Genomic DNA, 15,188 nt, shown 5'->3' with positions numbered 1-15,188 from the left:
GATGACCTTTAAATCTCCGAAGCGCCTCCACTGAAGGTATACCTCTGTGAAGTTGACCCCCCATTTTTTAAAATTGAAAAAAATTATTAGAATTCTGGATACCTCCTGAAGAATTCTAGAGTTCTCAGACCATTATGTAAAAAATCCAAATTTTTTTATAGTTCTGAGTAGATTTCAAATACAGTAGAACCTCGTTTATCCGAGGTAATGTGGGGAGAGCGTACATCGGATAATCGAAATCTCGGATAATACGGAACACAGATATAATTAAAAGGTTTTTTTATTTTTATGTATGTATGAATTTGAAAAAATGCAATATGATCAGATATACATACATACATATGTATAAAGATATAAGAATTATAACGAATGCACATTATTTTTATGCGTCACTGGCTTAACAAAGTCAGTAACACAAGACTGTTTTAATTTGCTCATGCGTTTTTTAGCTGCAATATCTCTCCATCTTTTTATTAATAAGAGGTCACTTGCAGTAGCTTCTGATTGTTCCTCAACATATTTAAGAGTTAATTCAAGAGCGTTTAATCTTTCTTCATGACTGACGTACTGACTTTCTTCCATTTCGTTATCTCCAGTTTCATCTGCAATTTCCTCTTCAGAATTAACGAGTTGGGAAATTTCATCGTCAGTAAGCTCATGTTCACAATCGTCACCATTAGCCCATTCATCAGTATCATTCTTCTCGACGTTTGCACAACCAGGGATTTGCTGCATCATGCTATGCAAATCTATATTGTCTAGAACTTCATCGCTTTGGCTGTCAGAATTCAGAATTTTTGCCCATGATTTCTGTATTGTGGACCTTTGAATAGCATCCCAAGCTTGAGCTGACCAGTAAATCACATTTTTCATGTTAATCGCAAGTAAGCACTCCTTAAATGTCTTGTTGTTACTGCTATTTTCTAGAAGTGTTTGAAGTAAGAAACGCCGGTAGTGACGTTTGAGTGTTTCTAATACTCCTTGATCCATTGGTTGTGCAATGGAAATCACATTTGGTGGAAAAAATTTCACAACGATATTTCCACTTTTCAGAATTGACTCGTTTGGGTGAGATGGAGCATTGTCGAGTAAAAGAATCGCTTTTCTGAGAAGTCCATTTTTTTTTCAAGAATCTTTCAACTGAAGGAACAAATTCGTCGAAAAACCATTTTTGAAAAAGATCGCTACTCATCCAAGCATTCTTCTGATGAGCGTAGTACACTGGTAAAGCATCAGGTTTTGTGTTTGATCGCTCTAGGTTTAGCTGATTTTCCAATACACATTAATGGAAGTTTGTGTGTTCCCGATGCATTACTACACGCTAAAATAGTAATTCTTTCCTTATTTTTTTTGTATCCCGGAGCAGTTGATTCTTCTCTCACAGCCAGTGTTTTGGAAGGCATCATTTTGTAATTTACGCCAGTCTCATCGCAATTGTAAATTTGATCTCTCGTGTAACCTTCTTCTGTAACAAGCTTATTGAATTCTTCTCTAAACTGATTCATTCCACTTCCATCAGCTGATAATTTTTCGCCACAAATATTTAACTGACGAATATCGTGCCTCTTTTTCCACCTATCCAACCATCCACTGCTTGCAGTAAAAGTCTCACTTTCGTTAGGAAACTGTTTCGCAAACATCATAGCCTTTTGCTGTAAAATTGGGCCTGGAGAGGAGAAAGAGAAAGAAGGGTAATTTCTGCAAGTATTCATTGGCATAGTATTGTATGGAACAGAAATTCGCGAATCTCCATCAAATTTATCAAACATTGATTCAAAGCATACCTGATATGGGTAGTCCCTTTTCTCTCAGTTGAGTGAACCATAAGAATAAAGCTCTGTCTATTTTATCATACTCTGCAGTTTTCATTGTTTTACGATTTGTCATCGCATTGCATGATTTAGTTGCAAATCTTTCCAAATCGGCTCGCTTCCGACGCCAATCGCCTACGGTGGTCTCTCCAACTCCTAAATCAGCCGCGACTTTTCGAATAATTTCGCCACTATCCAATCTTTTTATTGCTTCTAATTTCTGCTCCACACTCACTACAATTTTTTTCCGTTTCTGAGCCATCACGACTCTAGGATCGGAACTGCTGCATTTGGCTTATAACACACAAGCTTGTACAGGTTTATGCATGTTGAAACAAAATAGCAACAACGAACTATACACACATACTTCGCGCGCCTACATGGCTTTGCTCCGTATTATCCGAGTTTTTCCGTATTATCCGAGCTACCGCCTCGGTTAATGCGGAGTGCTCGGATGAATTCAGTGCCTCGGATTACGCGGAGTGTCGGTTAATCGAAGCTTGGATAAACGAGGTTCTACTGTAATTCTATAGTTGTAGATAAGTTTGAAAAATAGTTCTGCTCGAAATACTACGTAAATTAAATTTGAAATTCTCGACTTAGAAAACGAAAAATAGCGAGAACTCATTCAATTTTGATTTTAGCGTTTCGAATCTTAAGAATAATCGTTAGAACTCGTGAGGGGCTATACAGAACTCTCAACAGAACTGCCGGTTACCGAGAAAAATTTTTTTTTTTTGTAATACAGAAATTTTTCAAATCCGAAACTTCAACCATCGATAACTTTTTTATTTTGCCTCTGAACGCTTCGAGTGTTAATAATTATCGTTAGAACTCGTGAGGGGCTATACAGAACTCTCAACAGAACTGCCGGTTATTGAGAAAAATTTTTTCTAATTAGAAAAATTTTTAACAAAATTTCTAAAAAATTTGTCTCGATAACCAGCAGTTTTGTTGAGAGTTCTAGACGCCTCCCGACGAGTTCTAACGATAATTATTAACACTCGAAGCGCTCAGAGGCAAAATAAAAAAGTTATCGATGGTTGAAGTTTCGGATTCGAAAAATTTCTAAGTCCTACAGAAAAAAAAATTTTTTCTCGGTAACCGGCAGTTCTGTTAAGAGTTCTGGACGCCTCTCGAAGAGTTCTAACGATAATTATTAACACTTGAAGCGTTCAGAGGCGAAATAAAAAAGTTCTCGATGGTTGAAGTTTCGGTTTCGAAAAATTTCTGTCCTACAGAAAAAAAATTTTTTCTCGGTAACCGGCAGTTCTGTTGAGAGTTCTGGACGCCTCCCGACGAGTTCTAACGATAATTATCAACACTCGAAGCGCTCAGAGGCGAAATAAAAAAGTTCTCGATGGTTGAAGTTTCGGATTCGAAAAATTTGTCCTACAGAAAAAAAAATTTTTTCTCGGTAACCGGCAGTTCTGTTGAGAGTTCTGGACGCCTCCCGAAGAGTTCTAACGATAATTATTAACACTCGAAGCGCTCAGAGGCGAAATAAAAAAGTTCTCGATGGTTGAAGTTTCGGATTCGAAAAATTTCTGTCCTACAGAAAAAAAATTTTTTCTCGGTAACCGGCAGTTCTGTTGAGAGTTCTGTATAGCCCCTCACGAGTTCTAACGATTATTCTGAAGACTTGAAACGCTAAAATCAAAATTGAATGAGTTCTCGCTATTTTTCGTTTTCTAAGTCGAGAATTTCAAATTTAATTTACGTAGTATTTCGAGCAGAACTATTTTTGAAACTTATCTACAACTAAAGAATTATTTAAAATGTATTCAGAACTATAAAAAAATTTGGATTTTTTACATAATGGGGGGCGTCGTGAAGTTAGCCCCCCGATTTTTCAATTGGTGTTTTCTTTACTTTAAATGGCAGAACTCTTTCTAAAATGGTCTGAGAACTCTAGAACTCTTCAGGGGGCATCCAGAACTCTAATAATTTTTTTTAATTTTGAAAAATGGGGGGCCAACTTCACAGAGATGGTAAAACTGAACAGATCAGTATATAGATTATTTAAAACCCTAAAACTTTTGTACAAAACATTTTCCCGTCAAATAAATTATCTTCGAGATATTATATCGAAACTTTAAGCACACTCAATAAAATGTTTTTAATATAACTTTTAATAAAATATGATATACATGATAGCAATCTTTTCTTTATTTATCTTTTTAAAACTGAAAAATTAACACATTTACATAGATTGATTATTGTTATGTAAATAATTTTTTATATTACTTAATAGTACATAGTGTTAATTATAATTTATAAAGCCAGAGGCGGTTTTCTCGTGGACTGGCAATATAGAATAAGATAAGCCAGAGGCGGTTTTCTCGTGGACTGGCAATATAGAATAAGATAAGCCAAAGGCGGTTTTCTCGTGGACTGGCAATATAGAATAAGATAAGCCAGAGGCGGTTTTCTCGTGGACTGGCAATATAGAATTAGATAAGCCAGAGGCGGTTTTCTCGTGGACTGGCAATATAGAATAAGATAAGCCAGAGGCGGTTTTCTCGTAGACTGGTAACTTTTAATATCAAAATCGGAGGCTATTATAATACTTGAAATAAAATTGAAAGTTACGATTGCCTATCCGATTAGATATATAGATAATAAAAGTAAAATAAAAATAAAGAAAAGATTGCTAAAACTTTGTACGTGCAACTTTTTTCCATTTTTATATTGTTGCATATTTTTTATATATAATATTTTAATATATTCAATTTTTTAGTAACATAAATATGTATAATAAATGTAATAAAAATATATTAATGATTTATTAATTTTTACAGACGTCAGCTGCAGAGCAAAGAAGTGCAAAAAGTACACTTGGAGGCAGTTGAAGAATTGCAAAATTTGAGAGGTAAAGAAAATGGCATGCTTACTAACAGTATTGACGACGAATCGTCGTGTTCATAATTTCACGATGTTACAGATTCGAATGTCAGTACAAAAGTAATGCAATGTCTGGTAGAAGATAAGTGTAATGTAGATATTAAACATTATGAAGATAACAATGAACTTGTTATCGAGAAGGGCCTTCTGGATACAAATTGTATTGAAGAAAGCATGCCCGAAAATCGTAGTATTGTCGACATTTCTTTTATGTTGAAAGAGATCCACAGAGTGTTTGATGATCATGCACGAGGAATTGAGTGCCAATTTAAAGATTGGAAACACGTCAATTCTCGTCGCCGTGGGTTACTGACTCAATTATTCTTCAAGTGCCAAATGTGCCACTATGAAGCCAACATATGGTCAGAACCTATAGAGCCTAAGAAGCTGGATCTCAATAAAGCTACTGTAGCTACAACTATAACAGTTGGGAATAGTTATGCCCAATTGGAAGAATTCTGTGCGGGTATAAATATCCCTTGTATGTCTGAAAAGACTTATATTAAAAATCGAGAAGATATAGTCGATGATTTTCAAAAAACAGCCATGGAAAGTATGAAAATGGCAGGCGAGCTCGAGAAACAATTTGCTCTCGAGAGGAATGAAACTATTAATGGCATTCCGTATATCACCGTTGTAGCGGATGGTAGTTGGATGAAGAGATCGTACGGTAACGCCTACGATTCACTTTCCGGTGTTGGTGCTATAATTGGTTACCGCACAAGGAAAGTTCTCTTTATTGGTATCTGCAACAAATTTTGCACGGTGTGTGATATAGCGAAGCGGAACGGTCTGAAGGCAAAAAATCATAAATGCTATAAAAATTTTGACCGCAACGCTAGCTCAACAAAAATGGAAAGTGATGCCATTGTAGAAGGTTTTCAAAACAGCCTAGAAATGCATGGACTGATATATAAAACAGTTATTGCTGACGGCGACAGCAGTGTATATCAGTCCATAAAAAATAATGCACCGTATCGCGAACAAATGGTAACTGTTAAAAAAATAGAGTGTACCAATCATTTGCTTCGCAATTTTTGCAAAAAGTTGAAAGCTGTTGCACAGACAGTTCTGCCAAAACAGCAGAGAAAACGCGGTTTTGTAGAACTACGAAATGTTGTAAAAAACAACATTTTAAAAATACGGAAAGAAGTGGTAGAGGCAGCCACTCAACGAAACGAAGAAAAAGTACCTCATCATATAAAGGCTACGGAATTGCAAAAAGATATTTTGAATATTTCTAGCCATATTTTTGGTGAGCATAGAAGATGTGAAGAACGCGGCCGTATATGTGAAGAAAACCGTGAGAAAATACAAAATTATGTACCGTATTTGAAATTCCACGGTTTATATCAGAAAATTCAAAATGCTGTAATGCACTTGAGCGCTTATTCAGATAGTTTGTTGTTAAATGTAACAAACAATCCTGCAGAATGGCTCAATTCGATAATCTGCAAAGAAATAGGTGGAAAGCGCATAAATTTCGGCCTACGAGGTTCTTACAATGCTAGAATTGCGGGAGCAGTTGTGCAGCATAATACTCAACAAGTGCTCACGCAAGTGTATCAAAGCATGAGTAAGGATGTTCCTCGGGTTGTTGAAAATTTAGAAATACGGCGACAAATAAAAGTATCGAGAACCAAAAAATCTCGAGAAGTGCACGGCAGAGAAAAAAAATTCAAACGAGAGCCAGGGACAGATTGTCATTATGGCCCACAATCAGAAAAGCCAGATCTTCCGTCTGACGTATACCAACAACTTGAAGAAAATCACATAGAAAAGTTGGTGGAAAACGCTGAAAACAGGAAAAAAATTGAACGAGAAGCAAGAGGCCAAAGTGAATGTGAACTATGGCATTCATTGAGACGTGAAATGCTAACGGCATCCAATTTTGGAACCGTATGTCGCATGAGACTAACAACGTCTTGTGCAGCGACAGTAAAAAGCATTTTATTTCCTCCACATCTTGACACTGCAGCCATGAAATATGGTCGTGATAGCGAGGAAGTCGCTGGAATAGAGTTGGCTGCAAAATTGAATAAAAAAAATGAGCCATGCGGATTGTTCATAGATAATGAAAATCCATGCTTGGGTGCTTCTCCCGATGGACTTATTGATGAAGATGGTCTGGTGGAAATTAAATGTCCTCTATCAGCGGAGAATTTAACAGCTGATGAAGCACTACAAAAATTGCCTCAATTAAGAGGCATATATGACAAAAAGAATACAGATAAAATGAATCGGATTCACCGATTCTTTTATCAAGTTCAGAGTCAGTTGAATATAACGCAACGCAGTTATTGTATTTTCGTAATATGGACCCCAAAAAGTATAAAAACCGTGCGTGTTGATAGAGATAATGTCTTTTGGGAAAAAGAAATGGTACCTATCTTAACACGCTTCTATTACGAGTGTATATTGCCAGAAATCTTAGACAGTCGGCATAACAGACATATGCCTATTAGAAATCCACAATATATTGTAGATGCTCAAGAGAAAGCATCTAAAAAGAAAGTTAGTCACAAATTAAGTGTGCAAGAAAATAACAAAGTACAAGAGACAAATATTGTACAAGCTAAGAAAGAATTACAACGGAACATTTTGCTAACAGACGCGACAAATGTTACTGCTGATCTGAATGCAGAGCAAGATAGCGATTGTATCTTTGTCAGTTATACAAAGAGAAAAAATCTGACTAAAGATGAAATAGCAAAACGTAAGAAAGTTCTAGATGATACAATTGTTCCTCTTTCTTTGGTGAGAAACAATGTTTTGCCTGTACAGAACCAACTAAACGATGAATCGTTAGACACATTCTTACGCATCGTTAGAAAAACTTCTTGTTTCGAAACGCAAAGCGTTCAGTATTTGCAATTTCCTGAACTAATAACAGCCAGTGATAGCGATAACAATTTACAAATAATTGGAGGCAACTGTACTGATCACTGGCGATGCATTTTTTTTTTATGGCTCCAAACTGCACGTGTATGACAGTTTACCTAACTGTACATACGACAAATTGGCAGAAAAACAGAAAGATTATATTTGCAAACGTTATCCAACGATAAACGTGAGTGATATAACATTTCCAAAAGTTCAATCACAACCGGACAGCACAAGTTGCGGAATTTATGCAGCTGCTTTCGCAACAGCTGTAGTTTTAGGAAAAAATCCTTATGAAGAAAAATATTCTAATGACGTTCAGCGCATGAGACGTCATTTAATGAATATAATAGAAAAGAACAAGCTGTCGCTTTTTCCTTCACAATAAGTGATTTCCGCAACATGGCATTCAAAAAAAGCAATATAGTTTAAAAAGTAGCATTTTTTAATGTAATATCGATAATATTCGATCTGTGCTTTTCCACACTTAAAAAATGCTTTATTATTCACACAGTTGGTGTGCAAAATCGGAGAGACGAAGAATAAGAATAATGATTGCGTCTCACAAGAATGGGCGGCGGATGGGGCCCATTCTATATTATTTTAATTAATAATAATAATAAAAAAATACAAATAAAGCCAGAGACGATGTAACGTGAGCTGGCAATTTGTTATAACGTTTTCTTTCGTTTACTACATTGATCTGTGTTATGGTGTAAATTGTTAACAGATATTCGTACTTTTTTCGATCGAAATTCCGTCACAAAACTGCAATTTAATATACCAAACGAAATCGGCATGATACCAGATGTCTAATAAATTGTGATAAAAAGTAGTAAAGTAAAAATGAAAATATACTTGACATACATATAATATTATAGACTATATTACATGTAATAAATGTCATATGCTTTCCTTATTTGTATCCGTATGTAATTAATACTCAATTAGCTAATTATTGTATATTTAATGTACATATATGAAACATTTCATTATCTTTATTTTGTACATTATACAATAACGATTAAGATTATTTAATACATTTGTTTTAATGTTTTATATATATATTGAATACACATATTGAATATTACAATATGTATTAATTGTTTCAGTCATTATTTTATAAAATCCTAAATAAAGATAAATGTATATGAAATAGGTGTGTGTATGTTATAATTAATAAATTAACTATTAAATTACTTATTTTTTTATTTTGTATTCGTTACATAAGAAAAAACAGAAAAGAATGGCTTTCTTTTTTAAGTTTATTAATTTCAATTAAACATATGGTGTATACATATGTATACGGTGTATATATATATATATATATATATTGCTGCGCCCGTACTATTTCGCCGCTGATGCTGTGTGTGTTACAGCTGACGGACCGATCGATAATATCGATATTATCGATCGGTCCGTCAGCTGTAACACACACAGCATCAGCGGCGAAATAGTACGGGCGCAACAATATATATAATACTGTACAGTAAAAAAGAAAGCTATTCTTTCCTTTTTCTCCTTATGTAATGAATAAAAAATAAAAAATAAATAAATAAAATTGTTAATTTATTAAAGCATGCACACATCTCTCTATTTCATATACATTTATCTTTATTAAAGATTTTATAAAATAATAACTGAAACAATAAGGCTCCTGGTCCCGTAGCCGTGAACTCCGCGTTGACAGTGGCGACATAATTGTGGTAGGAATAAAAACCTAGTCGAATTTACCTAGTCGATTTATTGTATAAGTAAATAGTGTAACAGTTTGACCTAATCAATTGATACGATAAAAGTAAATTACTGAATAACATACAAAATGCTAATTTATAATTCAAAAATTTGTTTACAAAAAAATAAACGCGATAAATACAGAATATATATAGCTTAGTACCGTTACCGACATGTCCATATGACAGAAATTCTCATGCAGCGTCTTAGGTGGAGAATCGATGAACTATTAGACGTGAAAAAATGACATGTTGACTACCCAATTTATTCTTGCGTGCCATTTCGTTAATATTCGTTAAATGTTAGTGCTGTGATATGTGACGTGTTCATGAAACCTGTAAAATTATCCGAAAACTAAGATTAGCAGAGAAAGCCCAACGTAGAAGGAGTATTTTCTACTCATACAGACAGCTGTCAACCGTGTGTTTTCTCGCATAATTAGGCTTCGCTTCACGGTTGATTTAACGATTGTTTATAACCTGTCAAGGAAAAAGCATAGTTTTCGGACAATTTTACAGGTGTCTTAAAGCGATCTAGAGTGTTACTTTGTTAAATTATCATTTTATTTAGAAATGGCACGCAAGAATTCTCGGCGTGTCATTTCTCGCTTCTGACGTCACGAATCTAATATGGCTGCGGTGACTACCCAGGAGCCATAATACATATTATAATATTCAATCATATGTCTCAGTATATATATATACAGAGTGTGCTAAAAGTTCCGGAACGGTAAAATATGTCGAAAAAAAAATCATTGTGAAGAAAAATGTTTGATACAAAAGTTGTACGATTTAAAATGTACTATATACTGATCTTATCAGTTTAATCTTGATTGGAGACGCTTCGGAGATTTCAAGGTGATGTTCATTTTCTTCAATGGAAGTACCCTAATTTTGTAATACAAATCGATTTCTTGCAATATTCGGCGTAAAAAGTTATAGAAGTAGTATAGCCGAAAATTTAATACTTTACGAGATATTTTATACTTTTATTTCACATAATTTTACATAAACTGTAAAATATCTCGTAATATTTATTTTTTAATTATCTTACTTCAACACTTTTATGCACAAAATAATGAAAGGAATTGATAGATGTAAAAGAGACATAGTTATTTTTAAGAAAAATATATGATTGATCATTTTGACAACATATTTTTTTTTAAAGACAACGATGTGTTTTTTTTACATCTGTCGATTGCTCTCATTATTTTGTGCATGAAAGTGTCAAGGTAAGATAATTGAAAAATTATTATAGATACTTTATAGTTTTTATAAAATGATGTCAAATTAAAGTATAAAATATCTCGTAAACTACTCAATTTTCGGCTATACTATTTCTATAACATTTTTCGCCGAATATTGCAAGGAATCGATTTGTACAACAAAATTAGGATAGTTCCATTTCAAAAAGTGGAAATGACCTTTCAATCTCCAAAGCGCCTCCATTCAAGATCAAACTGATAATATCAGTATATAGTACATTTTAAATCCTACAACTTTTGTATCAAACATTTTTCTCTAAAATAAGTTTGTTTTGACATATTTTACTGTTCCGGAACTTTTAATACACTTTGTGTGTATATATATATAAAATACTACAAGAAATGTATTATTCATTAATCAATTGTAAGTAGTATGTTGGCAGGTATGGGCCGTCACAACAAACCCCCACCACCTACCCCGTCTAGGCCCCCCGCGGTGGGTCTGGCGCCAAAACATTCCCCCACTCCTCTCTGACGGGATGGGAAAAAAAAGATGGCGGCTACGGGTAAACAAGATGGCGGATGTTGACAAGATGGCGGAAATTTTTATTTTTCCGAATTGAGAAAATCCAAACGGGGTTCGAACCTGGATCGCTGGATTTCTAGTCCTGGTCCTAGTCTGCTGGGCTACCTATAGATCTAATGAAATAAGTCGTAGGGTCGTATTTATGGCAGGCGCGGGATGACGTAAACTTTTTATTTTTTTCCGAATTGAGAAAATCCAAACCGGGTTCGAACCTGGATCGCTGGGTTTCTAGTCCTGGTCCTAGTCCGCATAGCTACCTATAGATCAAATGAAATAAGTCGTAGGGTCGTATTTATAGCTATGGGGCCTGGCAGGTATGGGACCTGGCAGGTATGGGGTATCAAAACAAACGATGTCACACAGTCGCCTCTAGTCCGTGAAGGGAAGGGACGTATTTATGGTGGAGCCGCGTCTACATGAGGTACCCCGGACTCTCAGGCAGGTATGGGACATCAAAACAAACGACGTCACACAGTCGCCTCTAGTCCGTGAAGGGAAGGGACGTATTTATGGTGGAGCCGCGTCTACATGAGGTACCCCGGACTCTCTGGCAGGTATGGGACGTCAAAACAAACGACGTCACACAGTCGCCTCGCGAAGGGTCGTATTTATGGTGGGGCCGCGTCTACATGAGGTACCCCGTACTCTCTGGCAGGTATGGGGCGTCAAAACAAACGACGTCACACAGTCGCCTCGTGAAGGAGCGTATTTTTGGTGGGGCCGCGTCTATATGAGGTACCCCGGACTCTCTGGCAGGTATGGGAAATGTAAACAAACATCGCCAAGGTGTCGAGCGGGGGATGATAGAACTACGACCTGTGAGCGGGCAAGTATGGGAGAACAAAAGAACGACGGAGTCAAACGGTGGATTCTGCTAGACCGATATTCGACGAGATGACGGCTAAGGGGGTGCAAACGGTATAGAGCGTGCGCCGGTATAGCGAACAAAAGAACGCAGCGACGAATGATCGGACGACTTTTAGCCTGATATTCGGCATGCTGGTTAAGGTGGCAGCGATATCTCGTGAACGGAATGAACCACCCCGCGGATTGAGCGCGCTGTAAGGATTGTCGAGTGCAGGAACATGCGAAAAGAGGAAGGAAACAAACACGAGAAATGGAATACAAAATCGTTTATTTGGAATTTTTTCTTAAGAATACATAATTGAACTGACACACAAAATAAAGTTTATACATTTTATGATTTTCAATAGAATCAAATTTAATTATAAATGATAAAAGTATACATTAATGTATGAATTACAAATATTATTTCAAAGCATGCATCGAGAAATGTTAAATATATAAAATAAAATGTTTTATTTGAAATTTTTAAAAATACATTGTTGAATATTACAACAAGTACTTGTACGTACTTTCGTTTGCTCATTTTTTTTACAATGAAAAATTTTGCGATATAAGCATACTATCAGTCTGTCGTTTTGGTTATAATCATCGGTGAAAAGACGAAGAAATTGCTCAAGGTTGTAACCAAGAGACAAATAGTAAAGAAACACGCAACAATATTGGCCGCATGTTTGCGAAAAAAATCCTTGTAGCTGCACGGTGTTCCATCGATACATGGTGGAATTTCGTCGAAGTCGCAGATGAAATCGTTGATCCGAGTGTGGCGGGATTCCGTAACTATCGAAATATGTGCCGGTACCGTGCTCGTCGATGTAGAAGGCGACCCAGTGTCTTCCGGGGCGATCATGCTCGTCTGTATTAGCGACAATGGCTGTCGACCTCGTCCACACCCTCGGTAGTCTGTCGGCAGGATAGACTCCCACATATCTGACATTGAGACGACGCAACGCGTGTAAGATTTCCAACGAATTCATTTGTCGCGTAACAAGACGGTGCTCGTGCGCGAGGAATTATTTGTATAGTAGAGTCGCAGGGGTTTATCTCCTTACGCGTAGAGTAGACGTTCTCGAATGATTGTGCGGAGATGGTTTGTTGAGCGTTGCTATCGGTAGGATATTCTTCTTTCTTCACACACGATATATCTTTTGCAATGTAATTACGTGATTGATTCTTGTCTTCTTCTTCTTCTTCTTCTTTTTTTTCCGTACGCCACGCCTCGATATTGCGAATTATGTCGAGATTTTTATTCTTTTTCATAAAAACGCCGCTGTCAGCTTTTTCGCTTATGCTCCAATTTTCACGAGAAAGATCATCGCAGCTCGAAACGATGCTACACTCACTGCTGGTGTTTTGAGCGCCTATCCAACGTTTCAATTTGCCGGCGTTGCGTAACGCGCAAAGAAATTTGTCTGTAGAGCAAAATCGAAAACCGTGGTGAGAGCACCGATGTCCGCTCTCTTTGTCTTCCGGCAAATTTTTAAACGCCGGAGAAATTCCTTCTAAATTATATACGTTTCTGGAAAGTAGACGCCTCAGATAGCGGGCCTTTTCTTGCCCCCTGCTATAGATGTAGCGCACTCGACGTGTTATTTCTCGCAGTTGTATTACGAAACATTTAAGATCGGTTTCGCCATCGAACCACTCGATTCCGTGATAATTTCGCGAAAGCCAGTTGTTTTCTCGTCTCGATTTTTCAGGTAAATCGTCAAAGGGATAGGGAGGCGTCATAATCCAGTGTCCGATGATTGCGGAGTTAAGCGCGACAACAGCCACTTCTTTCGGAATAAACTTCTCGTCGGCATCGCGGAAACCCTGTATATCGATGACTATATCCATGGTTATGTCCAAGTACTCGCTCTTTCTTTTCAAACGAAGCGACGCCGTTCGCGTCTCGAACAAAACTGAATCTCTTTCCGTTGCTTTACACGTCATTTAAGAAAACAGACGTTAGGGAAAAATGTACGTAGTAGTAGTAGTAGAGGTGGGGGGTTTGACGTTATAAAAACCTAACCGCCAAAATCGACGATAACTTGTCGAGAGGAGTCTATTTCTAGAATATTGTCGAACTCAGCATAAACGATACAATTAACGGTCGTGGTAAGCGCCTTATCAAATTTCACTTCTAATCGCAAACTACCATGTTTCGCGAGATTCCAATGTCCGGCGCAATGAGCGGACAAGTCGGGGGTAAGATCAAAAGCGAAAAGAGTGTAGCCCTGGGCATAATCCTCTCTACTTATAGAATTTCCCTCGTTCAAGAAGTGAATGCCGGTTCCCGAGAAGAGCGTGTGGTAGGCTTCGACGTAAAGCTTTTCGTCTTTCGAGAAGTTCGGTTGTAACGGCCTACTGGGAATTTGCATACCATCGGCATACAGAGAAAAGAAATTTATACCGTAGTTTTTGAAATTAAACGGATTCAATTTTCTATCGCCATTAAACGCTCTGTTATCGACAAAGCCGACTATTACACGTTTCGGCAGTTGTCCGAGTATTACATTATCTATCGATTCTCCTACGAGTCCGGCGTGAATCGTAAATGTTTTAACCTCGACTTTTGTGAGAGGATATTTGGCGGTGGTTTTACTCAACATTCTCGCGTGCGAGAGTAACACACCGGGGCTTATCTTTGCTCTTCTAACGAGCAGACTAGCGTCTAGAAGACGTATTTTTGACACCGAATTAGATTCCATGAGGCAAAACGAATCTTTCGAGCGAACGAGCCTCATTCTAACTTCCACCCCGTTGATTAGGAATTTATCCTGATTGAAAACGTCGCAGTGAAGATGCCCTATGAGATCTAACGCCTGTCCGTCTCGAATGTAACGCGAGCGTCTCACGAGTGCCTGATTCGTGGCTTGCGACTCTAGGAGAGCGTCCATTAAGCCCGGGGTATCCGCGTCCCACAAGCAGGAGGTCAGATGGGAGTTTTTTGCGGGTGAAGAATAATTTAATAACGCCTCGATGTAAGCCCGATACGCGTAAGCGTTGTTTGGGGGTGACACGAGTTTTTGATTGAAATATATGTCGATTTGGTTGAACATGGAATGCAGTAAATGATTTACAGGGCCTACTTTGAACTCGGGGGTGCCAGCGGCGGTACCGCCTCCTGCTAGGGGGAAGATTCTACGCGTACGCGAAGACTCAACATGGTGTGTGTGAGATCTAGATAATCTTCCCCATGGCCGGGTATGACGAATTC

General features: G+C 37.3%; 1 protein-coding gene and 1 pseudogene across 1 annotated transcript; one reads left to right on the top strand and one right to left on the bottom strand.

Moving 5' to 3' along the window:
* Nucleotides 1-360: 360 nt before the first annotated feature.
* LOC136997879 (jerky protein homolog-like) lies at nucleotides 361-2,178 on the bottom strand. The gene is made up of 3 exons (XM_067349277.1): nucleotides 1,785-2,178; nucleotides 1,244-1,666; nucleotides 361-848 (listed from the first exon to the last, which is right to left on the bottom strand). The coding sequence occupies exons 1-3, from the start codon at nucleotides 2,071-2,073 to the stop codon at nucleotides 361-363; spliced, it is 1,200 nt and encodes a 399-aa protein (XP_067205378.1). The 5' UTR covers nucleotides 2,074-2,178.
* A 2,364-nt stretch (nucleotides 2,179-4,542) lies between these two features.
* LOC136997922 (uncharacterized) lies at nucleotides 4,543-8,894 on the top strand (annotated as a pseudogene).
* Nucleotides 8,895-15,188: the final 6,294 nt, after the last annotated feature.

The sequence above is a fragment of the Linepithema humile genome, chromosome 2 (assembly GCF_040581485.1).
Source record: "Linepithema humile isolate Giens D197 chromosome 2, Lhum_UNIL_v1.0, whole genome shotgun sequence".
NCBI classification, from domain to species: domain Eukaryota; kingdom Metazoa; phylum Arthropoda; class Insecta; order Hymenoptera; family Formicidae; genus Linepithema; species Linepithema humile.
Note: the sequence above shows the minus strand (reverse complement) of the source record. Positions and strands in the feature narration are given on the sequence as shown.

What these genes read in the sequence shown, in the direction of transcription:
- LOC136997879 (XM_067349277.1), bottom strand. Translation starts at nt 2,073, where the DNA reads ATGGCTCAGAAACGGAAAAAAATTGTAGTGAGTGTGGAGCAGAAATTA. An exon ending in AAAGGGACTACCCATATCAG is followed by an intron (nt 1,667 to 1,784) that starts GTATGCTTTGAA and finishes TCTCCTCTCCAG; the next exon opens with GCCCAATTTTACAGCAAAAG. An exon ending in TAAACCTAGAGCGATCAAAC is followed by an intron (nt 849 to 1,243) that starts ACAAAACCTGAT and finishes TTTACTGGTCAG; the next exon opens with CTCAAGCTTGGGATGCTATT.